The 24001-nt window shown below is 54.3% G+C and overlaps 3 protein-coding genes across 13 annotated transcripts; 1 reads left to right on the top strand and 2 right to left on the bottom strand.

The window, feature by feature from the left end:
* The first annotated feature begins 119 nt into the window (after positions 1–119).
* On the top strand, positions 120–5831 carry Ifrd2 (interferon related developmental regulator 2). 4 transcript variants are annotated; one of them, XM_004834094.3, is made up of 12 exons: positions 120–559; positions 2912–3031; positions 3107–3191; positions 3299–3423; positions 3507–3664; positions 3827–3877; positions 3965–4143; positions 4230–4335; positions 4653–4790; positions 4877–5005; positions 5084–5179; positions 5316–5831. In XM_004834094.3, the coding sequence occupies exons 1-12, from the start codon at positions 502–504 to the stop codon at positions 5394–5396; spliced, it is 1326 nt and encodes a 441-aa protein (XP_004834151.1). In that variant the 5' UTR covers positions 120–501; the 3' UTR covers positions 5397–5831. The 4 variants fall into 4 exon arrangements, with proteins under 4 accessions (XP_004834151.1, XP_087042245.1, XP_004834152.1 ...); XM_087186119.1 differs by lacking the exon at positions 2912–3031; XM_004834095.3 differs by lacking the exon at positions 3827–3877.
* A 134-nt stretch (positions 5832–5965) lies between these two features.
* On the bottom strand, positions 5966–12412 carry Lsmem2 (leucine rich single-pass membrane protein 2). Of its 2 annotated transcripts, XM_004835141.4 has the most exons (4): positions 9785–10128; positions 6919–7029; positions 6656–6841; positions 5966–6476 (listed from the first exon to the last, which is right to left on the bottom strand). In XM_004835141.4, exons 1-4 carry the CDS (start codon positions 9804–9806, stop codon positions 6343–6345), a joined length of 453 nt encoding a protein of 150 aa, XP_004835198.3. In that variant the 5' UTR covers positions 9807–10128; the 3' UTR covers positions 5966–6342. The 2 variants fall into 2 exon arrangements, with proteins under 2 accessions (XP_004835198.3, XP_012925747.2); XM_013070293.3 differs by having other exon boundaries at positions 5966–6841; positions 9785–12412.
* Positions 12413–12593: 181 nt separating this feature from the next.
* Positions 12594–23554, bottom strand: Sema3b (semaphorin 3B). Of its 7 annotated transcripts, XM_087186109.1 has the most exons (20): positions 23423–23546; positions 21388–21461; positions 20963–21071; positions 19379–19565; positions 18485–18642; positions 18257–18319; positions 17727–17846; positions 17560–17653; positions 17252–17371; positions 16251–16396; positions 16046–16157; positions 15862–15931; positions 15636–15780; positions 15105–15324; positions 14772–14863; positions 14649–14690; positions 14255–14412; positions 14099–14154; positions 13872–14011; positions 12594–13447 (listed from the first exon to the last, which is right to left on the bottom strand). In XM_087186109.1, the coding sequence occupies exons 4-20, from the start codon at positions 19485–19487 to the stop codon at positions 13037–13039; spliced, it is 2256 nt and encodes a 751-aa protein (XP_087042235.1). In that variant the 5' UTR covers positions 19488–19565; positions 20963–21071; positions 21388–21461; positions 23423–23546; the 3' UTR covers positions 12594–13036. The 7 variants fall into 7 exon arrangements, with proteins under 7 accessions (XP_087042235.1, XP_021121828.1, XP_021121795.1 ...); XM_021266169.2 differs by having other exon boundaries at positions 14255–14436; positions 15636–15777; positions 19379–21520; positions 23423–23554; XM_021266136.2 differs by having other exon boundaries at positions 14255–14436; positions 19379–21520; positions 23423–23552.
* Between the last annotated feature and the right edge of the window lie 447 nt (positions 23555–24001).

Below are 24001 nucleotides of genomic sequence, written 5' to 3'. Positions count from 1 at the left end.
TTTCCACTGTGCAAGTGCGCTGCCGCAAGAACCCTGGACCCTGGTCTTGCAAGGTAGTTCTTCAACCTGGCAGGGAAACTTGCGAGTTAACAACTGTTCACTTGTGCACCGCTGGGGGGCGGGGGGGTTAGTACACTCAGAGCATTGTGGGTGAATAGTTCCAGCCAGAGCGGTAACGCTTTGTGAGTTCCAAAAGTGGACTGCTCTTCCCGTGGTGCTCTGCGCTCAGCCCCGACCCTAATCTGTGCGCGCAGCCCCCTGGGAATAATAGTTTTCGCCGAGTGGACGCAGATCTGAACCCAGTGTTTGGGAACTCGCCTTCCCAGCAACCTGCTTGGTAGGGCGGGGCGCCTCATGAAGATGGTGGCGCGCACGGCGTGTAGCTCCCTGCGTCTTGCCAAGTCTCAACGCAGAGCACTGACCAGCGCTTCGCTGGCCTGGAGCCCTTGTCCTCCGGGTCCCTGACCCTGCGCCCCTGTGACCCCACGCTAGGGTCCCAGCATGCCCCGCACTCGTAAGGGCAACGCGCCGCCCAAAAGCGGCCAGCGGCGTGGAGGAGGTGAGTAGGGGGCGCCAGGCTGCTGTTCTGCGGTGCGCAGGGGTCCAGTGTGGATTCACTCCTGTGTCCTCGAGTGTCCTGGGGTGGGGAAATCCCGCCTTGACCAGCCCGGCGCAGTCTCGCGAAACTCTGCCGTAGTCAGCACGTGCCCTAGCAGGCATTGGCCACGTGTGCACCCGACTTGAGCAAGTTGCCCTCCGCTTATCAAGCTTCTTAAACTTAAGGAAGCAGCAAAGAGCCAGAAGCGTAACCCAAAAGCACCTCCGGGCTTCGGTTTCCCCATTCCCCTCTGCCCTAGTTGCTATTACAGTGGAAAAACCCACTGGGCAGAATAGGAAGTCAGTCCCCTTGCCAAAACCTGTGATAGACTAGACAGGGAAGTTGTCAAAGGCCTGTCTGCTGGGAAGAACTGAAGGCGGTGCGATTGGGAAACTACAGAACTGGGGCCATGGCTGTTGTGGGCTTGGGAACTGGATAAATACCCTAGAGCCTGAGGCAGTCTTGGGACTCTGTTATCAGTCTCAACCAGGAGCCTTTTTTTTTTTTTTTTTTTTTTTGGCAGTAAACACACATGTTTACTCTGTGGGGATAGCATGAGGGCCAGGCACAGGTTTGACCTGGCCACTGTCCTAATGAGGTCTTTGGGCAGGGTGGCTTTTTTTTTTTTTTTTTTTTTTTTTTTTTTTTTGGTACTGGAGATCAAACTCGGGACCTTGCACTTGTGTGGCAGGCGCCGGAACCACTGAGCTAAATCCCCGGCCCAGGGTGGCTTTTAATAGTGTAGTGACAACACGACATACTGGTGCTGAAACTGTTTAGAGTGGTGTCAGCCCCACGCTTAGGAACCTAGGAGACCCCATGGGAGGGGCGTCCAGGTGAGTCCTGAGAAGGTGAAGAGAACCCCGTGCAAAGAACATGTTGTATAAAAGCCTGGTAGGTGCACTGGAAGGGACACTGTGGACCAAACAAGGGGAAGCTGGGCAGCTTTAGCCGGTAGGGTTGTAAAAAAAATGAGCAGTGGCCATTGTGATGGCTAGACATTTTCCTGCAGGCAAGGAGTTTAAAGACTTTGTGTGTGTATGGTACGGGGGATTGAACTCGGGACCTTGTGTTTGCCAGGCAGGTGCACCGCCACTGAGCTACATTCCCAGCAGGCAAGGAGTTTAAGTAGTTCCAGACAAGTAGGGCCAGCCTGGTGATCAGAAACTCAAGGCTCCACCACAGTAGCCACACTTGCCAAAGTCCACCCATGGCCCTGGACAGCACCCACACACCAGAGTGCTCTAGCTTTGCTGCCTTGAAACTTCCCTGTGTTCACCTGTTTTCAGGGGCTCACACAGTCAGAGCCTCTTTCAGGGTCAGAAGGAGCCAGTGTGTCTATCCACCCAGTGCTGAAGACCTTGGATGGATCAGAGGACGCTCAGAAGACAATATACTTAAAATATGGGGCACCCAGCATACCCAGTGGGAACTGGGCTTCTGTGTCCAGTTCTGATAGGTGGCTTGATGAGTTTGTTGGCCTGAAGTAAAGCCATACATAACAAATCATTTGTCTTCACCTGCTCCCCCTGAAAGAGGTGCTTTTGCTCTCTGCATATAGAGAAACTGAGGCTTCAGCCTGGCGTGATGGTGCACATCTATAATCCTAGCACTTGGGAGGCTGAGGCAGGAGGATTGCCACAAGTTCAAGGACAGCCCGGGCTACATTTAAACCAGACAATAATAATAATAAGGAAATTGAGGTCTTAAAACCTGCACAACTGACCCAGTTCTACATCTGTTAAAATGTGGAGTGGTGGGCCGGGATTTGGCTCAGTGGTTCTGCCACCTGCCTCGAAAGTGCAAGGTGCTGAGTTCGAGTACTTCCCTAGCATGCATGAGGCCCTGGGTTTGCTTTCCAGTGCTAGGGGAAAAAAAGTTAGAGTTGGGATTTGAATCCCAATCTGCTGAACTCTATATCTAATCCCTAATTATGCCCACTTTGGGGCATAATGCAGGCCAGGCCGCAAACCTAGGTGGAACAACTGCAGCCTTTCCCTTCTACTTTTACTAACTCCCAGCTTCTACCTAAAATACTTTCTGGCCTTAGAAAGGCACTGTCTGCCAAGCCTGCCAGGTTATCCCTAAGCTGGGCCTAGTACCTAACACTCTTGCAGATGAATCTTCTTTTTTTCCTGCTTACTGCTGCAAGTCCCCTGCATCAGCCACTGTACTGCCTACTTCAGCTTTGATTTTCTCATCTCTGAGAAGGGGCAGCATTCTGTTTTGTGGGGTTGTGTGGTTGAGGGAAGTACCCCCAAGCCAGCCCTCATCAGTGGAAGCAGGCTGAGTGACTTAACATACACTCCCCAGGTGCCCGGTGTAGTACCCAAGCTCACTCAGGTTCCAGTGAGGATGAGGCAGCCAGTGAGGCCCGCAGTACCACTAGCGAATGTCCCAGCCTTCTCAGCACCACAGCAGAGGACAGCCTGGGTAAGAGCAGGTAGCCATTTGGCAGGGCTCCATTGGGCTAGGGCAAGAAGCAGTGCTGATCTGCTGGCCTTGCAGGGGGGGATGCTGTGGATGAACAGGGCCAGCAGGAAGATCTTGAAGAAAAGCTGAAAGAATATGTGGACTGCCTTACAAATAAGAGGTACCCCTGCCTGCCAGCCTACTCCTATATCCAGGGCCTTACTCAACCCATGCCAAGTGTGACCAAAGGAGGGCTGGCCCACATGACCCTCCTTTCTCTACCCTTAGTGCCAAGACCCGGCAAGGAGCTCTGGAGAGCCTGCGCTTGGCCCTGGCTTCCCGCCTGCTCCCTGACTTCCTGCTAGAACGCCGCCTCACACTGGCTGATGCCTTGGAAAAGTGCCTCAAGAAAGGTCAGGGCCTGGAGTGTGTGGAGGACCTTAACTGGGCAGATGCTGACCCTTACTGCAAGGGCTGACTAGAAAGCATTCTGTAGGGAAAGGTGAAGAACAAGCCCTGGCTGCTGCTGTGCTAGGCCTGCTCTGTGTGCAGCTGGGCCCTGGACCCAAGGGCGAGGAGCTGTTCCGCACTCTGCAGCCCCTGCTAGTCTCTGTGCTCAGTGACAGCACAGCAAGCCCCACTGCCCGGCTTCACGTAAGTGTTCCCATGCCCTGTGAAACCCTTCCTCTACCTTATCCCTAAGCAGAGTGGTGGGTTCCACCTGTCTTCAGGCTCCCTACGCTGAGGGGGAGTGAGCCCCATGTCTGGGAACCCAGACTGACCCCTGAGCATGGCCTAGCTTTGGTCTTCCAACAGTGTGCTTCTACTCTTGGCTTGGGGTGCTACGTGGCTGCTGCCGACATCCAGGTGAGTGGCCCTTTGGACACAGGTAGTAGAACACCTGGGGCCCTAGCTCTGTCCCTGAGCCATTTTCCTGTTCCCCTGTGTTCTTAGGACCTGGTCTCTTGCCTTGCCTGCTTAGAAGGTGTTTTCAGCCAGTCCTGCAGCACAGATGGCTCCACAGCTCCTGTGGTCTCTGCCAGCTTGCATGGCCTGCTCTGTGCTGCCCTGCAGGCCTGGGGGTTGTTGCTTACTCTCTGCCCCAGCACCCACATCAGCCACATCCTTGACAGGTGAGGGTAGCTGCCTACTGGGAGTGGGAGGTGATCATGAAGGGGCCCCCAACCTACACATGTAGCTTAGCCTGCTCCTTCTCCAGGCAACTGCCCCAGCTGCCTCAGCTCTTATCCAGTGAAAATGTGAACCTGCGGATTGCTGCTGGTGAAACCATCGCACTGCTCTTTGAGCTCGCCCGGGACCTTGAGGTGCAAGGATGGGCGGGGTGAGGGGGGGTGCCTCCTGGTGCTACTGCCCATCCCAGGCTGGATGCAGGCAGAGTGTGCCACAGAATACAGAGCAGTCTTATATAGGTCATTATATAGGAGAAGTGGCCCCAACACTGACTTATACTAAGTGTTATGGGGACCCTGAGCAGAAGTGTCCTGTGCAGGTGGAGGCCAAAGAGGGGTTGAGAGGAGCCAGGCAGAAGAGAAGAGAACTATTAGAAAGGAAGGCTTTGGGCAATCCCATGTTGATAGCAGAGTTTAAGCTTCTGCCTTGTACCTCCATTGCTCCCACACAGGAGGAGTTTGTTTATGAGGACATGGAGGCCCTCTGTGGTACACTGCGGACTCTAGCCACAGATAGCAACAAGTACCGTGCCAAAGCTGACCGCCGGCGCCAGCGTTCTACTTTCCGTGCCGTGCTGCATTTTGTTGAGGTGTGTGTGAGAACATGTGTGTCCTAGCAAGAGTGCAGCCCCAGGCATAACAGCCAAGCCCAGCTGTGGGCCCCTCTACCCTGCAGGGTGGTGAATGTGAGGAAGAGATGATCCGGTTTGGACTGGAAATGCTTTACGTGGACAGCTGGGCTCGGCACCGGATCTATGCTGCCTTCAAGGATGTGCTGGGTTCGGGCATGCACCACCACCTGCAGGTGGGGGAATGGGCAGGGAGGGCTCCCCAGCTTGGCTGCTTTGGAATGGACTAGGTTCATTGCCTTTTCTGTCCCCAGAATAATGAGCTTCTCCGTGACATCTTTGGCTTGGGCCCTGTGCTGGTACTGGATGCCACTACTCTGAAGGCCTATAAAGTTTCACGTTTTGAAAAGGTTTGCATCCTTGGACATCTTTATTTCTCTTGCATCCCCAATTCCTGGAGGCCTCCTGCTCTATAGGGGCTGCAGAAGGAGGCTTGGGCTTTCTTCTCCCCAATTCACCATATCTCACCCCTTTTCTCCCCTGTAGCACCTGTACAATGCTGCTGCCTTCAAAGCCCGGACCAAGGCTCGAAGCCGTGTGCGGGACAAACGGGCAGATATCCTGTGAAATGAACTAGCTGAAGACAGATTATCCACACCCTTGCCTGTATTTTGAACAGAAGACAATGCAAGAACTGGTGTTTGCCAGTGATTGTCACTTTATTATTTTTTTTAAAGACAAAACCAAAAACAGGGTGGGTGAGTGGGGGTAAGGGACTGTGCCCTTTGTCCCTGCACTCAGCCCTGTGGCTTGTTCCTGCCCTATCTCAGGCAGGACCAAATGAGTGCCTGTCCCAGGGCTGTGGGGCAGGCAGTAGGGGACTGTTCCTTTCCTTTCTTATGCCTTGCTCCTCTGGAGTGCCCCACTTCTTTGGAGTATTGGCATCTGGGCAGATGCCGTCATGTCAAGTGGGGAGGCAAAGCTACTTGGAATGGATTTTTTGTGCTGATTTTTAAAGATTATAAGAGATAATTAAATAGAATATAATGTTCTGCCTCTGTGGACCTGACTCCTGGGAATTTTTGCCCACCCTCCCTTCCATCCAGGATACCATTCTTGGGCCCAGTAGGACCTCATCTCTGCCCTTCAAGGCAGTGTATCCTGGGGTGGGGTCGGGGGGTACCCAACTCAAAGCCCAGCCTGTCTTTGAGACCTGAGGCTGGACTCCTGCAGAGAGGCCTGGCAGGGTAGGTGGCTGCAGTGAGGCAGCTATTTCTAGACTTCTTACCCTGCTATCTAGAAGTGGCCAGAGGATTTGCACAGGCCACAGGAGAAGCCAGGAGGCTGGTGCCCCATCCTTTGACCTTGGCTCAGCCCACACGGCCTGGTACCAGAAGGCTTGGCTAGATCTGGCCTGAAGATAATCAGGAGAGGTCGGTGACTGTGAAGTCACATCAGTCTCTTGTACAAAAATCTCATCAAGGAAGTGGTGTAGACCAATAGTGGGAGGAGAGATCTGCCAACAGCTGCTTTATTCCCCCCAGACCCCCTATGCCCCAGTCCAAGTGGAGTTTCAGCTGGGTGCTCGGGCTTCGCTGGAGTTGAGCCTCCGGAGCTGGCTGAGGCTGGCCAGTCGAAGCTTGAGCAATATCTCCTCCTGTGTGCGCAGTGTGTGTGCCAGGACCCGAAGGGATTCACTCTGTAGCACTGGGGATGGGCAGGTGTTTGTGGGACCTTGTCAGATCAGTGCTGCCTCAGACCTGCTCCACCACCCGGCAGCAGGCTGCCCACTGAATCCCGCCCTTCACTGCTACAACATCTGCAGTTGCTCCTTCCAAAGGGCCTCCCAGTACCTGCTGGTCCCCACCTGCCCTTCCTGTCCCTACCGCTCAAGTAGACAGCCAGGATGGCGAGTGCCAGGCAAGTGAGCACTAGCAGTGCCAGCAGCAGCAGGAACCCCCCACGGCCACACACTGTACTGCAGCCACCTTGGGCACACAGCGACGGCGGCAAGACACCCAGCAATTCATCCCATGGCCGTGCCTCTTCAGGCAGATACGGGTGTGGCAAGCCTGTGGAGTAGGGGGATATCAGGAGGGTGGCAGATTTTCTTCCCCCTGCACAGTACATCCTTCCCTTAGCCCCTCACCTCCACTGTGTAGGTCGCTGATAGATTCCACTCGGTGTAGCCGCACCTCGGACACATGGTTAGAAGCCGATGGCCCCCTGCTTTTCTGACTCGATGTTGGCGCCACAGTGTCTGCAGGGGTGATGGGGCTCATTCAGCAAGCAGATCACCCCTTCCTTGGTCCCAGGTAGCCTTGGGCAGTAGGGACTTGAAGAGGGTGGACATAGTGGGGCTTTTGTAGAGGGTTCCCCTAAAACCCTCTGAGACTGCCTGGACATTTAGGTTATTTCCAGTTCCCTTTGGAAATCAGCCATAAGGACATCTTATCATTGAATATGAAGTTTTTCACAATTTTACAACAGTCATTAGTTCTAAGAAGTGGAATTACTCAATCCAAGAGCAGGGGTAAAACTCATAAAATTGTCCTTGAGAAGTGTGTATATAGGGCCGGAGATTTAGCTCAGTGGTTCTGGCACCTGCCTTGCAAGCACAAGGTCCCAAGTTTGATCCCCGGTACCAAAAAAAAAAAAGTATGTATATAGCCCTCAACAGGGTACAACACCACCATCAGGTAGGTATCCACTGAGAATTTGGTGGGGGAAGCAGGGTCTCGCTATATGTGGCTCAGGCTTACCTTGAACTCACTATATAGCCCAGACTGGCCTTGAACTCCCAGTAATTCTGTCTCAGTTTCCCAAGTGCTGGGATGAGAAACAGTTTATAATATTCATACATGTGTGTATGTATTTGCTAATTTGAGAAGTAAAAAAAAATTTTTTTTTTAGTGGTACTGGGATTGTTTCGTTTGAGACAGCATCTCACTTTGTAGTGCAGGCTGGCCTTGCATTCACTATATACCCCAGGCTGGCCTTGAACTCACAGCAGTCTTCCTGCCTCAGCCTTCTGAGTGCTGGGATTACAGGCATGCACCACCATGCCTGGCTGACACTGGGGACTGAACCCATAGTGCTTAGCCACATTCCTAGCCCTTTTTTCATTTTTTTTTTTGTACCAGAGATTGAACTCGGGTCCTTCTGCTTGTGAGGCAGGTGGTGGAACCACTGAGCTAAATCCGCGGCCCCCTTTTTTCATTGTTGACACATGGTCTCAAGTTTCTCAGGCTGGCCTTGAACTTCAAAATCCTCCTGCCCTAGCCTCCAGAGTACCTGATTTACAGATGTCTGCCACTATGCTGTCAAAATAACCTTGATTGAAAAAAAAATAACCTTGATTGATTTGATTTGGTTATATTGCCTAAGAAGCTTGAACAATATGTGTATGGCTTTAATTATCCATTTCAGTTTCTGCCTATTTAGTCACTGGAGTCTGTGTACTTTCCTTGTGGCTGTATTTATTCATTACAAAGTTATTTGTGTTTTTTGAAATCTCGCTAAATTTCCCAGTCTGGCCCCAAACTTGTGTGTTGAAGTAACCTTCCCACCACAGCCTCAGGAGTACCATCAGTGTTTTATGATTCCTTTTGGGTTTTTTGAGACAGGGTCTCATTATGTAGTTTAGGCTGGTCTTGAACTCACTATGTAGCTCAGGCTGGCTTCAAACTCAGCCTCCTGAGTCCTGGGATCACAGGCATACACCACCATACCTATCTGGTTTCTAAATAATTACATTTTCTGCCAGGCGTGGTGGCACATGCCTGTAATCCCAGCACTCGGGAGGGTGAGGCAGGAGGATCACTGTGAGTTTGAGGCCAGCCTGGGCTACATAGTTTAGGCCAGCCTGAACTACAAAGGGAGACCCTGCCTCAAAAAATAAATAATTATATTTTCATCTGGTGTTCTTTGACTTGATTTTTAAAAATCTTGGCCCAGTAAGAGCTCCAGATGCCCAAGTGCTAGATTACAGTGGGGAAGAAACCAGGGGGATATTTCCTGATAAAGGCAGCAGCTGTAACACTCTCAGGACAGTAACTCAACCTTCATAAACGGCTTGAAGCTGCTGCCAAGGCATCCTCAAAAGTAAGTAAAAAACATGCTGGCAGTCTAGGCTGTTGGTAGAATGAAGGTCATATTATATTAAATACTCTCCTTGCACTCTGTTGTGCTTTACTCACTTTGTGTGTGTGTGTGTACACATGCTGGGGATTGAATCAGGGTCTTTACACTGAGCTACATCCTCAGCCTTTTAAAATTTGAGACAGGCCTGTGCTATGTTTCCCAAAATGGGCTCCCAGAGTGCTGGGATTACAGATATGTGCCACCATACCCAACTTGGTGCTTCCTATATACAGTGGAATAGTTATGTGCTTAGCCACCAAGCTCTTGACCAACTGGAGCTATTTAGACCCAAACTGGGGAAGGACAAAACCCTGCCTACTTCTTGGTTCCCAGGCCAGGTGTCCAAATGCCCAGTCCCATTCCTAGTTTCCTCCTTGAAAAAAGAGTAAAGGCTAGGCATGGTGGCACATGCCTGTAATCTCAGCTACTTGGGAGGTTTAAGTAGGAGGATCACAAGTCTGAGGTCAGCCTTAGCAACTTACTGAGACCCTCTCTCAAAAATAAAAAGGACTGGGGATATAGGTCAGCACTCCTTCAGTTCATTCCCTAGTACTGACAAAAAAAAATGAACTGGCCAAGCAGATGCCCACACCCACTTGGTCACAGCCTGTAGTTGACCCATTCCTAAAGTGGGGAGCTTCCTGGTGTCCTGGTATCCACAGCAGAACAAACAAGTGTGGCCTGAGGTAGAGAGGGGTTCCAGATATGCCAGGCTCTTTCTCCATGCACAGGGGTAGTTCCCTTTCTAGAGGTGGGACATGAAAACTGATGACTAGAAAAGACAGTGAAGTCAGTGGCCCAGAGGTTGGGTCTTTGTGGCCCACAAGGTCACAAGACGGGCCTTGCCCACCCTCATGGTCACCCTCTCCTACCTTCTTGGGTCTCCTCAGGCATGGCAATTAAGTTGGTGGAGAGTCAGAGCCGATGAGGGTGCCCAGTAGCAGGCGTGGACGAAGGCATCAGTGGCTCCTCTGGGAGCTCGGGAAGGCCTGGCCACCTCCCAACCTGGGCTTAAAATAAGCCTGAGCTCAGCCCACTGGGCTATATTTAGAAGGGACAGCTCTCAGCCCTGAGAAGGGGCAGAGTGACACATGTGTCAGCCTAGACCAGTGCTGCCAAACCTTTTAGATCTTTCAGTGGTAACAGCATGCTGTAGCACATGTGTCATAGGTTTGCCGCCACCAGCCTAGACTATCTACCTGGTGACTTAGCTCAGCCAAGAGCTCCACCAATACAGTGACCTCTTCAGGGAACCATTCCACCCCTATTTATACACAGGGCTGGGGCTTTTATCCAGAACAGCCACCATGGGCTGAGGATTTAGCTCAGTGGTTCCGGTGCCTGCCTCGCAAGTGCAAGGTCCCAAGTTCGATCCCCAGTACCAAAAAAAATTTTAAAAAACAACAAAGATTACAGAACAGCCACCTCAAGCTCAGCCTGTAGCAGCAATACCTGTGGCAGCCATGACATAAAAGGAGACCCAGCCAGACATGAGGGCACACAACTGTAATCCCAGGTACTGAGAAGGCTGAGATAAAAGGATGGCAAGTTTAAGGCCAGCCTGGACCACCTGAGGTCTTGTCTCTTATTTATTTATTTATTTATTTATTTATGGATTTTTAAGATAGGGTCTCACTATGTAGTTCACGCTAGTCTTTTTTTTTTTTTCTCAGTACTGGAGATTGAACTCAGGACTCTGTGCTTGCTGGGCAGGCATGGTGCCACTGAGCTAAATCCCTGGCCCTCATGCTAGTCTTTAACTCACTATGTAGTCTAGGCTAGCCTTGAACTCGAAGTGATCCTCCCACCTCAGCCTCCTGAATGCTGGGATTATAGTCATGTACCACCATGCCCAGTTTTTCTCAAATTTTTTTTTGGTACCAGGGCTCGAACTCGGGTCCTCACACTTGTGCAGCAGACGGCAAAAACCACTGAGCCAAATCCCCGGCCCATTTAAAATGTATCTTGATATACATCTTTTTTTTTTTTTTGTACTGGGGAGCTTTTCTCAATATTTAAAACAAACATATATAAAAAATAAAAGGGGGAGCTAGAGAAGCAGCTCATGGTGGAGCATGCACAAGGCCCTAGGTTTGCTCCCTGGTACCAAAAAAGAAGAGGAAAGGGCCAGGGATTCAGTTTAGTGGTTCTGCTGCCTGCCCTACAAGCACAAGGTCCTGACTTCAATCCCCTGTATCAAAAAAATAAAGAAAAAAGCCCTTGTACATTGCTACTCAATCACACCTCACCCCTGTAGACCCTTACCCATAGTCCAGTTATCTCCCAACAAAAGCTGCACAAGCACCCACTACTGTGTTACTGCAAGCACCAGGGACTTGGGGGTAGGGGCACAACTGAAGCCCAGTGCCATCGGGGATCCAGTAGCCCCACAAGTAGGTATCCATACGTATGCACACATGATGCTCACATGCTAGCCACACACATGCTGGCCATGTCTTGCTGACACTCAAGGTGGGTTGGAGGCTGGTGTTTCTACTATAATACAGTAGTTTTTATTTTGTTGTCCTGGAGATTGAACCCAGGGCCTTGGTAATGAGCTACACCCCGGCCCTTTTTATTTTTTATCTTGAGATAAGAATATCACTAAGTCGTAAGTTGCCCAAGGGTGGGTCAAATTTTCAATCATCCTGCCTCAGCCTCCCAAAGCACTGAGATTATAGGCGTGTGCCATTGTGTCCAATTTGGTACTTCTACTAAGTTTACAAACTTAGGTAAAGGATCAGTCCTCTCTGTTTCCATCTTCTCCTCTGTAGGAAAAGAGTTCTCTGCAGAAGAACAGTGAGTGGTTCCTCCCTGGCACAGCACACTGAGAACAGATACAGCCAAGTGTCTGAAGCTCTTGGGATCAGGCACTGTTCCTCCACCTCTCCTCCGAACAGGACATACAGGTCCCACAGGTTGTTCAAGGCTGCACAGCACTGCTCACCCTTAGGAGAAGGTGGTCCGGCTTCCAGCCCTCCCTGAGTGGCCTGCTGGGGCCTTGCTTCCTAATGGTGGCAAAGCAAGCCTGTGGGTTCTGCTTCTCAGAGGTGCCAGATCCATCTCTGCACTGTATCACATCAGCCCCTTGGTGCTCCTCAAACCTGGTAACTGTGTTCCCCTGTCCAGGGCTGTTTTCTTCTGGGGTGCTCTGCCCCCTACCCTCAGGCAGTCTTATGGCTGGCTCCTTGTCTTTCAGCTCACATGTCACCTTTTCACATTATTTTCCACATCACCCAATTTTGTTTTTTTCAGAATGCAGTACTTAGCCTTTTTTCTTCTTTTTTAAAAGGCAAGATCTCCCCTGGGATTTAGCTTAGTGGTTCTGCTGCCTGCCTCGAAATCGGAAGGACCCAAGTTGGATCCCCAGTACCAAAAAAAAAAAAAAAAAAAAAAAGACAAGATCTCACCATGCTGCCCAGGCTGGACTGGAATTGGAGATCCTCCTGCCTCAGCCTCCCGAGTGCTGGTATTACAGGCATGTATCACCACTTCTGGTTCACTTAGCCCTTAAATTACATTACACAGACTGTACTGTGCATGAAGTACATAACGTGGTTTTGTATATGCCACTTTAAATCCTCACCATAGCAATCCTGGACAGGAGAAACTTCGGTCTCTGAGACTGCTAGCTAGATGCCCAAGACCACATAGCAAATTCTAAGAATAGCGTTCCTCTGCTGTGGCCATTCCAGCTTCAGCTGATAAAGTGTTTATTGCATTACTTTAGTACAGTCAGCCTGCCCCATCCCGCCCTCTATGGCCCAGCTTGTTCACAGCCTTATGCTCAATGCCAGGAGGGGAATCCCTCCACCAGGGTGGGCACTCAGGGCACCTCCCTGGCCCTGGTCGTTGCTCTGGAGCCCTGCTTCTCTGTTCCCTCTCTCTGGGCCAGATTCTGCACCCGGCCTGGGCCGCCCTTCTGGGGCTACATTCAAGGGTTATCCTGTTAATAATAAATAAGCCGGCGCGGCTGCCCTTCCGCCAGGGGCTTGTTGTTCGGTGTCTCCATTGGTCCGGGGACCATGGTGTGCCCAGCTCCAGCCCATTTGTCTTCCTGGGGCTTGTCTGCCCCCTCTCTGGCCTGTCTTCTCCTGCCTGGTCCCCGCGTGGGGACAACCCAGTCACCAGTGTTTTGCGCTGCGGGGCCCCCTCTCGGCACGAGGCTCGGAAGCGTGCATCCGCCGGTTGCGGCCCTTCCGGCGCGACTTGGACCCCGGGACTCGAAGCAAGGGCTGCGGTCGGCACATGCGCAGGGAGCTCGCGCCACCGCCGCCACCACCGCCGGGCTCCACCAGCTGCAGAAAGTCTCGGTACCACAGTTTAGGGCCCGGGGGCGCTGGGGGCGCAGCCTCTTCGGCACGCGCCAGCTGCTCAGCCTGCGTAGCGGTCAGAACGTGCAGCTCGAGGCGACGGAGTGGCTGCGAAAAGCCTTGCTCTACGGCGGTGCACAGGTACACGCCTGAGTCCTGGCGCTGAAGTCCACGCAGCAGTAGCCCCTGCCCCATGCTCTCAGCGCGCTCCTCCGCCGGCACCTATGGGATGAGGGGTGGCATGAGGGTGGGAACCGAGCACAAGGCTCCTGGGAGCCAAAGGGTAATGGGGAACATACACCCACAGGTGCACTTGAAGGTGGGTTGCACATTGGCTGTAGTGAATGAAGATCCGAATGGGGGCAGGTTCACTAGGATGTGGGGCCAGGGCAGGAACCTCAGTGGCAGCTCAAAGGCAGGCCTACACCCAACGATGGGAGGACAGGTCACAAGCCTAGCTGGACACAGTGAGACCTCACGTGGACAGAGTCCAGGTCAAGGGCCCATGGGTGCCGTGCAGGTGAGGAGGTCTGGTTGGGCTGACTTCACCTAGACTTGGGTGGGGTGCCAGCCATGGACCTCATTAGGCAGGGCAAGACATCTCCTGGATGTAGGAGCCTGGCCAGGAGGCCAGAGTGAGGCTGACCTGGGCGTGAGCAGCCTCCCCTGTGCGTTGGAAAGTCCACTCCATGTGTGCTTGCAGCGAGCGGGGCTCACACTCCAAGAAGGCGCTGCCGCCCTCCACCCCGAAGACCTTTCGCTCCAGCAGCACAGGACGGGACGAGTCTTTGGATGAGGAGAATGCAAATTCAGCAGGGCAAGGAGGCGTGGGGCATCTTTAGGGGCTGAGGATGCGGCAGATGGGACACTCACCCCCAGAGCAAAGCGTGCTGGGGTCGCCATTCCGTATGTCTTGCCGCCGGAACCGCCTGGGGGGACATTGGAACCTCATGAGCCCTGCTTCCAGCCTCCTGGGTGGCAAAAGCCCTCCTTTCCCATGCATCCCAGCGGAATCCTGATTCCACCCACCTCTTGGCACTAGGCTGGAAGCGTGTACACCTGGCCCCATCCCAGGCACAGTAGGGGTCGCGTGCCAAACAGCATTCTGCGCAGGCGCGGCCATGGGCTGCACAACGATGCAAGGAGATCTGGGCCACTGAGCTCCGCGAGGCTATGTACAGCTGGTGCTGGAGGGCAGGAAGGGCTCCTGGCTGACCAAGGGTGGCTCCTTGTGTGCCTCCCATTGGGCAGGGATCCCTTCCCCCATTTGACAGATGGGAACTCTGAGGTCTTGCTCAAGTCACACAGTGCTTCTACTCAAACCAAGGACTGTGAACTACCAGGGGCAAGATGGGGTGAGGAGGATGGGGCATCTTGATCACAAGCTCAGTCCCTTCCAGCCCCCACCCTTCTGGTCACTTACCCTCTTGGAGGAGATTTGCATGCTGGTGACAGCAGCTGAGTCCTGAAAGAGAGGAAAAGCACTGGGATCAGGACTTAGTGTGTTGGGGAGGAAGGGCTAGGCAACTGGAAGGTGAAGCCTCACCTCAAACACGTGCAGCTCCTCCAGAAGCAGCCCCTCAGAACTTGGCTGGTTGCCCTTGGGGACTGAGATCACCTTTAGCACTGTTCCCACATCTGCAGGGAAGAGAAAGGGGTGTGGCCACTGGTTTAACCTGATAGCAAGAGCCAGAGTCCCTTGCCTCTGAGACCTGTACTCTCAGCATGGTTGGTTATGAAGAGGTGAAGAATATGGTTTGGAACAATCAGGGAAGCATCTAGAATGTGGGGGCACAGCCCAAGAAAAGATGTGGAGATAAGACTGACAGGCAACAAAAAGAGCCTAAATGGGGTTCTGGGTGTCACTGTGGGCCCTAACCTGTACCAATGAAGAGGACGTCATAGTGTCCATCAGCAGCTGCTACACGGTCGACAGCGATTTGAGTGAAGGTATAACCGGCACTCACTTGCATGAAGACAGGCCGCCCACCAATGGGCAGGATGGGGTTGTACATGAGAGGGTGGTTCCGAGCAAACTGGATGACGTCGTCAGGGAAGTCCTTGGTGGAACTAAAGGTGCCAAATGTCTTGCTGGGGCACTAGGGAGGGCATGGAGGAAAGCAAGTAGGGATATAGGCAAGGGCAACATGGAATGCCTTCTGGGGATATGGAATGCGGAAGGCAACAGAGTGCTGCTCAGGAGATTTGAGCTGTGTCCTGGGGAGGCTCAGACTGAACCTCAGGCTAAAGATGGGAACAAAACACAGCTTTCCCACAATATCCCTGTCTGAAGGTGGTAACCTTTCCCATCCATAACAAAGAAACCACATTCACCAAGAAGACCCCAGGCCAGGTTCTGTACACTTGCGGCTTTGAAATGTGTTGCAGCAGGAGTCCTCTAGCTACGCACCATGCCAGGCCGGGGGTAGGGGACACGGCCCTGGTAGGACACCCACTGGTATGTGGGCCCCTCCTTGTGTGCAAAGGGTCCCAGGAAGGCCCGGCGCACATCGTTCATGCTGTACATGCACACAGCAGAGCCCTGGAAGATGCTGCTGCAAGTAACGACAAGAGCAGAGTGAGGCCCACAGAGAGCTCAGATGACCCTGACCCAGGGACTCCCTCTTGCCCCTCACCTGGACGTGGAAAACACAGTGTAGAGCAGCGGGTTCCGGGGGTCCCGAGAGGACAGCAGAAACACATCCTCTGCAGGGAAAGGCCCAGGCTGAGGAGGAGCACAGCTTCTCTGGCCCAGTTGGGCTCCTGGAGTCTGCACCCCCGATCCCTGCCTTCATCCCACCTTCCACCCCAGGCACTCACGGAGCTGGTCGAAGTGACTGTCCCCTTCCACACCAGGCATGGAGCATACCAGCCGTGCTTTCAGGAATGTCGTCCACTTATTAACCAAGCTTCGCTGGCCACCCATGTCATTCTACCAAAATGATCCAAGGGTATGAGAGCAGGACCCCAGCAGGCAAAGGGTGGGACAAGGTTGCCAGGGAGTGAGTGACCCAGTGATCCTCACCCGACAGATCTGGCCTACTCGAGACACTGTCAGGCGCCCCAGAACTGGTGCTGCCTCCACTGCCAACTCATGGAAGAAGAAGTAGATTTTGTCGTCGTCTGGGTTCTCACTCTCCGGGATCCAAAAGACCTTGACAAACTTGGGTTCTAGCCACAACAGGAGGTGGGATCAGTGGTTTTGTGCCTCTACCCTGACATCAGTCCCACTGGCAGCATCCCCTCCCCTTAAGGTCTGCAGCTGTACTGGGCATCATCTGACAAGTCGCTCGGGACCTATTCCAAGATCAAACCCTGTGAGGCACGAAGTGGCCACGAGGGGGCAGCAGAGACTGGACTACCTGAGAAAGCAGGCGGGGCAACCCGGCAGCCTCTAATCTTGCCCTTTACAGTTCCCCAGGCTTAGGCCTGGGAAGAAAAGACAAAGTATCCAGTTTCACCTTCACTCATAAATCTTTCTCCCTGTCACATCAGATGATCCCCATTCCTGCTTCCAATTCTCCTTCTGGGTCCCATGCATTAGAATAAACTATTCCAGCTCCTGACAGTGTTGTCCCCTTGTCATTGCTAACTCCATAAATCTGTTTCTTTGTTTTGTTCCTACCTCAGGGCCTTTGGACTAGTTGTTACCTCTACCTCGAATGCTCTTCTTTCAGTTCTATTAGCTGGCTGGTTTGTGCTTTGGGAATTAACTCATACCTCAATAAGGTGGCTTCCTTCCTCCAACCCATTTTCTTCTTCCCTTCCTTTCTATTCTCTCATGAGCCTCATGGTCATTGAAATTGGTCTTCTCATGTATTTGTTATGAAATCTGTGAACTCAACAACAGCATGATCCATACTTACTGTGCCTGTCCCTGTGACCCCAGTACCTGGCATGGGGCCTGATTATGGTAGCTACTTGGGAAGACCTCACTGTGACCAATGCTCACTTATTTTATCCTTGCTTGGCCCCTGCCCTGTGGAAGGGTGGCAGCCCCCTCCCACTGGCTCACCAGCCTCTCACCGTTGAGCCAGCGGGAATCGTGTGGCTCTGTTCGGAGACTTGGTCGTTGGCCCAGGCTGCGGAAGATGGTAAAGTCCCGGCCCATAAGGTCTGCTGCTACCCCTGAGTACAGCTCCTCCCCTGGAGATAGTGCAAGGGCTGCTCAGTCAAGCTGGGGCTCCTGGGTATGAGGGCCTGGGGAGCTCTGGGGGCTCTCTGGGAGTCAGTGAGCTATGGGGATCCCTGGTGCCTTGGGGTGTTGGGATTTTCGAGGTTCTAGAATTTCCAAGGGACACTAGTTTTGTCAAGATACCAGCCTTTGGACTCACCTACCAGCACGGAGGCTGCCCGATGCCTGGGGTCATAGGGGCTCTTCCCCTTGCCATCCTCAAACCTTCTTGGTTCCAACCAGAGTACGGGTTCCTGGGAGACAGGAGTTATTGTGACCATCCCTTCTTTCACCCTCCCACCCTCCCCTGACTAGATCAGGCCTTACCTCCAGCCAGTGGCCCACTTCCACAAATGCACAGATGGGGTGGAAGGCCCCTGTGCCGCAGGCTAGCACATGTGTGTGGTTGTAGGGATGGAGCAACTTCACAAAGTTCATGCACTCAGTCTAGTGAACAGTAGTGTTGGGGCAATGAGGCTTCCTCTGGAAGGTGGCCCAAGGGTTCCTGCCCACCGCACCATCATCACCTCTGTCTCTTTTCTGAAGTCGCCCAGGCAAGTACTGACATGGTCTGCTGGGACCTGAGTGCCCTTGGTGACCAGCCCAACCCACCCCTCACCCTTTACCCCTCCCAGGGTGGGTACATGGAGAAGCACAGAGCTGCACAACCCCCCTGACTCACAGGCCACCAAGCATCACATGAGCGTGTACCCTGACTCACCACCTCCAGACCTCAGCCACCTCGACCTCCCTGCCCTCCTCCCAGCCACAACAGGCAGGCTTCTGTCTGAGTCTTGCCCTATCTCTGGGGCATGGGGCCCAGCCTCCGCACCCTCACCCTGGTAGCTGGCACTCACACCAATGTCCTTCCCTGCCCAGTTGCACTCTTCCCGCCATTCCACAGGGGCTGGCCAGGACAGCTACGGGTGGGTGGGATAGAGGAAAACACAGGTCATGGACTTGAGATATACCCCACAGGTCTTTCCACTGGGGAAACCCATCCCCTTTGGGCCTTTCAAGGCAGTTTGGATTGGGGTGCTAGGGTTCTTTTGTTGGGCAGCACTGAGGTTAGGGGTCCCTGGTACCTTTTTGGCCTGCTTGCTGATGTTGTCCAGGCTGAGTGAGGCCACATGGTTCTCAGCACCCACAAACAGGCGCCCACGCTCCTCGTCTACCAGCAAGGCTTCATAGCAACAGGTCCGCTCCAGCCTGAAGTTCTGGAGCCCATGCCAGGCCTGGAGCTCTGCAAGTGGGGAACACCACTGAGGACTCGCTTGCCATGGCCAAAGCCTCCCCTAGGCCCTGCCTGGTCATCTTTCTACAGACTGTTTCCACATGTGAACTGGCCCCTACACATGTGGGTGATATGTGAGCTTACACATATGAAGACAGGCCCACCCAGGTGCATGTGTGGAGCTCCAGAGTGGGTGGTGCAGCCCCCACGAAGAGGAAAGTAGGCTGAGGAACGTGTGTTCTGACAAGCGGTGTCTCTAGGCGGGTGCATTGGGAGGCCAGGGTTGTGGACACCAAGGCTCTGGGGGAGGCTCAGCAGGGAGGGACAACCCCCTAAAGGGTGAAGGTTCCTTTCCAGTCACCCTGCCACCAACTAGGGCTCAGCAGAATTGCCTACCCTAAGCTGCTGTCTAGTAACCACCTCTCTGTGCAGAGGGTGTGAGAAGGGGTCTCTCAAGGGCCCCAAACTTTGACTTTCGTCTTGCCCTATGGCCCACTTGGGGGTAAGGGAATGGGACAGAGTCAAGGTCTGTTACTATGGGAACAGGAGGGGGCTTCCTGGGAATGTGGCAGAGAGTTTGGGGCTGAAGCCCGGACAGGGTTAACCGGAGATGGCCTGAGAATGGCCCCCCTGTCAGTGACAGGCACACACATAGGACAATGACCAACGCCAGAGCCCCCTATCACCCTGGGCCCCTTTCCTGCTCACCCTGAGCCAGGCCCTCCTGCCTGCCAGGTGCACCTACCTTGAAAGGAGAGCCGAAGGCGTGGAGGGCTGGAGGTAGCTAGCCCCAGCCCCGCTGCCCAGAGCAGGGCCAGGCCTGGGATCATGGCGGCGGCCTCGGCACGCCCCATGCCGGCAGCTCAGGGCGCTCAGGATTCAGCGGTTGTGTGTGGAGGAGCCTTGAGCCTCCCTGGACTCTGCCCCAGGATCTGGAAGAGAAGGAGTCGGCAGCAATGAGGGCAGCGAGGGCGGGAGGCTGGGGGGGGGGGGAGTCCCCAGGGATCAGATTACAGCCCCTGGGGAAAGAGGCTGGGGGGTCACATTCCCGCTTCTGAGCCCTCCCCTCCTCGGAGGGTGCCCCCCATGCCATAATCACAGACACACCCACGCTGGGCACACCCTTAGGGTCACCATGCACTAGCAGGCGCCCGCCCCACCACGTCACCCTCCCCAGTAACCTCCCCTCCTGTATACACACTCACAGACATTAATCACAAGCATTGTGTGCCCACTTGATGCCAGCCTGTGATTGGGGCTGGGATTCTGGGAGACATAGACAAGGGCCCCATGAGGGAGCAGGCAGGATGCCAACAGGGATCAGGACCTGGAGTCATCTCAGAGGGCAGCAAGTGCAAGAGTAAAGCAAGCCAATGGCGAGTGGGTGCCACAGGAGGGGTCAGGCCTTTGGAGGTGGCTGTGGACCCCAGACCCACAGAGAAACACAGAGGCCCTTTGAGGTTGGAGTCAAGGCTGCGGGTGCCTGTCAGTGTGAATGTTTCTGAGTCCCTTTGCAAGTGTGTGCATGTATATAGTGTGTGTGTGCATGGGTGTGCATGTATACATGTCTATTCCCAAACATGGTTGTATCGGGCCTGTGTAGATATGGGCTAAGTTTGCCAATGTGTGTGTATGCATGTGTGGTACTGTGTGCACATCTATGCACTGTGTGCATGTTTGTACATGTGTCACATATTTGTGCATATGCAAGCATGTGTGTATACACATAATTTGTGTGTCTCAATGAGTGTGTAAGTGAGCAAATGCATCACTAAGATCCCAAGACTCCAATGGGACCCATGCCTCAGAGGGAGAGGCGCTGCCTGGAGACCCAGGGCCGGCCCAGGCTGGGCAACTGCCTCAGCCCTTACCTGACACTGCTCTCCACAAACCCAGCTGTGCACTTGGGCTGCTCCCTCTTTGCTCCTGGTCACAGGGATTCTGTGAGCTCAGGCGTCAGACCCAAAGACATGAGGGGCAGGGTGAAGCGGCCGCTCTCTCTCCACAGGCTCCTGGTGGGGATGCTGTCCCTGCTCAGAGCATCCATGCTCCCTAAGCCTCCCCCTCCACCTCAGTGGACTTCCTTGGGTCCCTTAGGTGGGGTGAGGATCCAGCTGCCCTGCCCACTGTCCTTCCCAGAAGCAGGCCGGGCAGGTGCCTGCACAGGAGCCCTGGGGTGGGGCAAGGTCCCAGGGTGAAATCAAGCAAGGGAAGCAGCTGCTGGGGCAGGTGTCAGACCCCTCCACCACCATCCCTGCCCAGCTCCTCAGCTCCCGGACCCCTCCCAGGCCAGGACCCCACCTCCCTCCTTCCATCCGCTGACACTTGCCACTGTCGCTTCTTGGGCTGCAGAGATCTTCGAAACTGCCACCTGGCAGCCTTCTCACATGCCATTGAGAACTCAGCAGAGGTGCCTCCGCTCCCCAGCCCCTTCTGCCCTGGGGAAGGAGAGAAGCCTGGGGGCTGCAGGGCACCTTCTGATGGCTCCTTTAAGGAGCAGCCCCAGCCCCCACCAGGCCAGCCACCGCCCCATGACGCTGTAGTAAAGTTTGCAGGGCTGCAGGGTGGATCGGGTGACTGGGCAGGCAGCCTGGATGGCTGGAGAAGGCATCCAGAGTGGAATGGGCACAAGGGAAGGGAGAGTAGGGATGACCCCTGCCCAGCTGGGTCTGAAAGTGAGGGGTGTTCCAGGCCCAGGCACTCAGCGTGGCCCGATACCAGTCAGAGGAGGAAGCAACAGAGACTACCCCCTACCTCAGCTCCAGCAGCTCCCTGCAACAGGCAGAAGGGATTGAAGGGACTCTAGTTCCTCACCTGTCCCTCCACAGCTGGGGTGTCAAGGGAGAATAATGGGAGTTTAGCTGCTGCCTCAGTTCCTAGGAGTAAGCTGGGTGGGAGGTCAGACAGAACCCCAGGACTGACCCCAGTCCTTCCTCCCCAGTTGGACCATTTAGTACTTCAGCTGCCTGGCCCAGCTGTGATGACAGCCCAGGGGGCAAGTCGGGGGAGAGGCAGGCACAATCTTCCAGCAAGTCTCACTTTGGCACTGTGGGGTGTGGCCCCATCCTTATACCCACACCTGGACCAGTGCTCCTGCATCCCTGCTGGGAGGGGAGTGCGGACTGCCTGACCTCCCTGACTCAGCCTCTCTTCCTAGGTCAAAACCAGAGCCAGGTACCTGAGGGAGGGTTGGTGGCAAGGGCCGGGGGTCTTGTCCTGAAGACAAGCCCTGGTGGACACATCCTATTTGCACTGCAAGGGCTTCCACCTTGGAGGGGCTCATATTGCCAATGGCCTGGGTGAAGGTGTCAGGGCTTGAGGGTGGGCTGTGACCCCTCAGTCCCCCCAGAGGCACCCTCCTGCCACCTGAGGCTGGGCAGCAGTTACTCAGGAAGGACTGTCGGTGAGGTTGTGCAGACACTTCCAGTGCGCACAGTTTTGTCGCCTATCTCCTGGGTGCTTTCAGTGAGACAAGGCCAGAGGTGGGGGAGACCCATCTCCAAGTCCCTAGTGTCCACTTCAGGGCCATGCCTCTTCTTCCTGAGCTCTAAGAGCTGTGTCCCTGGACTGACCTGACCAGCTGGCAGGTGAAAAACAGGAGCCAGCAAGAGGATCAGGGATGACAAGGAGGGGTTTCCAGGATGCATCTTTGCCTACTCCTGGGCAAAGGTGTCTTTCCTCTGGACCTGGGCAGCTTCTCCTGACCCCATGCAAGCAAACAAAATTCTTGGGCTGTTTTTCTGCTCCAGCAGCCAAAATCAGCAAGTGTCTTTGAGGGCTCTCCCCACCCGTCCTGTGTGCCCTTCTGGCCCCACTTCTTTCAGCTCTCCAGACCCAGGCTCCCAGCCTCTGTTTTATTCCTTTCTCTCCCCAACCCTGCATTCACATCGGGGAACCGGACCAGGACCCCCATTATCTTTCCAACAGCTCAGGACTCAGTCCCCAGGCCTGGGTGCTACCTTCCCTCCTCCAGATATCTCCTCCCTTGAATAGGAAAGAAGTTCCCAGAGGAATGGGAGCTCAAGTTGTCTTTGTCCCCACAGGGTCTCCTTTCTGCTCATTAGCCCCAGGTCCCAGTGTGCCAAGCCACAGAGCAGCACTCAGTGAGTTTCCTGAAAAAGCTCCTAAGGACTCTGGAATCAGGCTGCCTGGGCTTGGGTCTCAACAGAATCAGAAAACCAGGCAGCTGCCTGTACCCCTGCACTTGGGGTCACCCTAGCCTCTCCGGCCCCTACTTCTCACTGCCTGGGTTCTGGCTCTGTTTGCAGACTTTGGCTTTTCCCTCTGGAAATAACTGGACTGTTGTGCCAAGGCCCGGCACCTGCCTCCCCACCCCTCATTACCAGCTGGGCCTGCCCCCCTGCACCCTGCCTGGACTCTGAGTGATGTGGCTAGCGTAGGACACACATCTGAAGGAGGCTACGGCAATCCTGCCAGTTGGATGGGGTTGGCACTGTGGGGTGTGGCTCCATCCTTACATCCACACCTGGGTTGGATGGGGTCTAGGACTCACTGTTCACACCAGCTTTAGTAATCAAGGCTTGTGGCTCCTCCTCGCAACCTTTGGCTGTTGGTCACATGGGCACTGGGTCGTACAGCCCTGAGGACTTAGGCAGGGTTGGGGAGGCGGCTCTGGAGAGCCCCAACATCACCTGAGGCCTACCTTCCCTGACATTAATTCAAACCTGCCCTACTGAGACTCCTGGGAAAGGGTCAGCCAGAGCACTACCCCCCCCACCCCCGCGCAACCCCAGCCTGGTTCTCACATTCACAGGGGTAACCGGCCCACCTGTTTTGAAAGGTCAGCTCCTCCCCTCCTTGCCTGTATCCCTTCCTTTCTGAGGGCCATGTCACAGCAGAGATGGAGGGGCTGAAGGAGGGGCTACCAAGAATCCTGGGCCTTGGGCTGTGGCCCAGCCCCCACCCGCTCCGCCCCTGCCCTCCCTCCGCCTCCTGCACATTCCTCCCAGACTGAGGTCAGCCCCTCTGGGATAGGGGAGCCCCCCCAACCAGCCACATCACAGCTCTTCACTCACTCCTGTTTTCTTCATTGCCCAGCAGGGTGGGGTGAGGAAAAGGGGCAGGGGGTGGGGCCTCCCTCTTCATTCCAGAGCCTTGGTAGGCGGGTAGAGAGGGGCTGTGCAAAGAATGCTGCAGAAGTGGCCTCAACTGGCACTCTGTACTAATTAGAGATATTAACATAAATACTACATTCCCTAAGTGGGTTAGAGAGCCTCCCAGGTTGGCTGGCTGGTGGGGGCCTCTGTTGCTCCAGTGAGGCAGTGCTGGGGGTTGCACTGGAGCTGCCTAGGGACTGGCACCCTCGGTGCAGCAGGTGAGGTAGGGTTGAGTCTAACACATGCAACTA

Source organism: Heterocephalus glaber, unplaced genomic scaffold (assembly GCF_053883595.1).
Source record: "Heterocephalus glaber isolate CG9 unplaced genomic scaffold, H.glaber_assembly_v1.0 deba00001504, whole genome shotgun sequence".
Taxonomy (NCBI): domain Eukaryota; kingdom Metazoa; phylum Chordata; class Mammalia; order Rodentia; family Bathyergidae; genus Heterocephalus; species Heterocephalus glaber.
The sequence above is the reverse complement of the archived record's forward strand: the minus strand, read 5'-3'. Positions and strand labels throughout refer to the sequence as shown.

What these genes read in the sequence shown, in the direction of transcription:
- Ifrd2 (XM_004834094.3), top strand. Translation starts at nt 502, where the DNA reads ATGCCCCGCACTCGTAAGGGCAACGCGCCGCCCAAAAGCGGCCAGCGG. An exon ending in GCCCCACTGCCCGGCTTCAC is followed by an intron (nt 3,665 to 3,826) that starts GTAAGTGTTCCC and finishes GTCTTCCAACAG; the next exon opens with TGTGCTTCTACTCTTGGCTT. An exon ending in AGCTCGCCCGGGACCTTGAG is followed by an intron (nt 4,336 to 4,652) that starts GTGCAAGGATGG and finishes GCTCCCACACAG; the next exon opens with GAGGAGTTTGTTTATGAGGA.
- Lsmem2 (XM_013070293.3), bottom strand. Translation starts at nt 9,806, where the DNA reads ATGCCTGAGGAGACCCAAGAAG. An exon ending in GCCTGAGGAGACCCAAGAAG is followed by an intron (nt 7,030 to 9,784) that starts GTAGGAGAGGGT and finishes TCACCCCTGCAG; the next exon opens with ACACTGTGGCGCCAACATCG. An exon ending in CAGCGACCTACACAGTGGAG is followed by an intron (nt 6,842 to 6,918) that starts GTGAGGGGCTAA and finishes CCTACTCCACAG; the next exon opens with GCTTGCCACACCCGTATCTG.
- Sema3b (XM_021266136.2), bottom strand. Translation starts at nt 19,487, where the DNA reads ATGGGGCGTGCCGAGGCCGCCGCCATGATCCCAGGCCTGGCCCTGCTC. An exon ending in CCTTCGGCTCTCCTTTCAAG is followed by an intron (nt 18,643 to 19,378) that starts GTAGGTGCACCT and finishes CCCCACTTGCAG; the next exon opens with AGCTCCAGGCCTGGCATGGG. An exon ending in CCTACCCCCGGCCTGGCATG is followed by an intron (nt 15,325 to 15,635) that starts GTGCGTAGCTAG and finishes TGCCCTCCCTAG; the next exon opens with TGCCCCAGCAAGACATTTGG.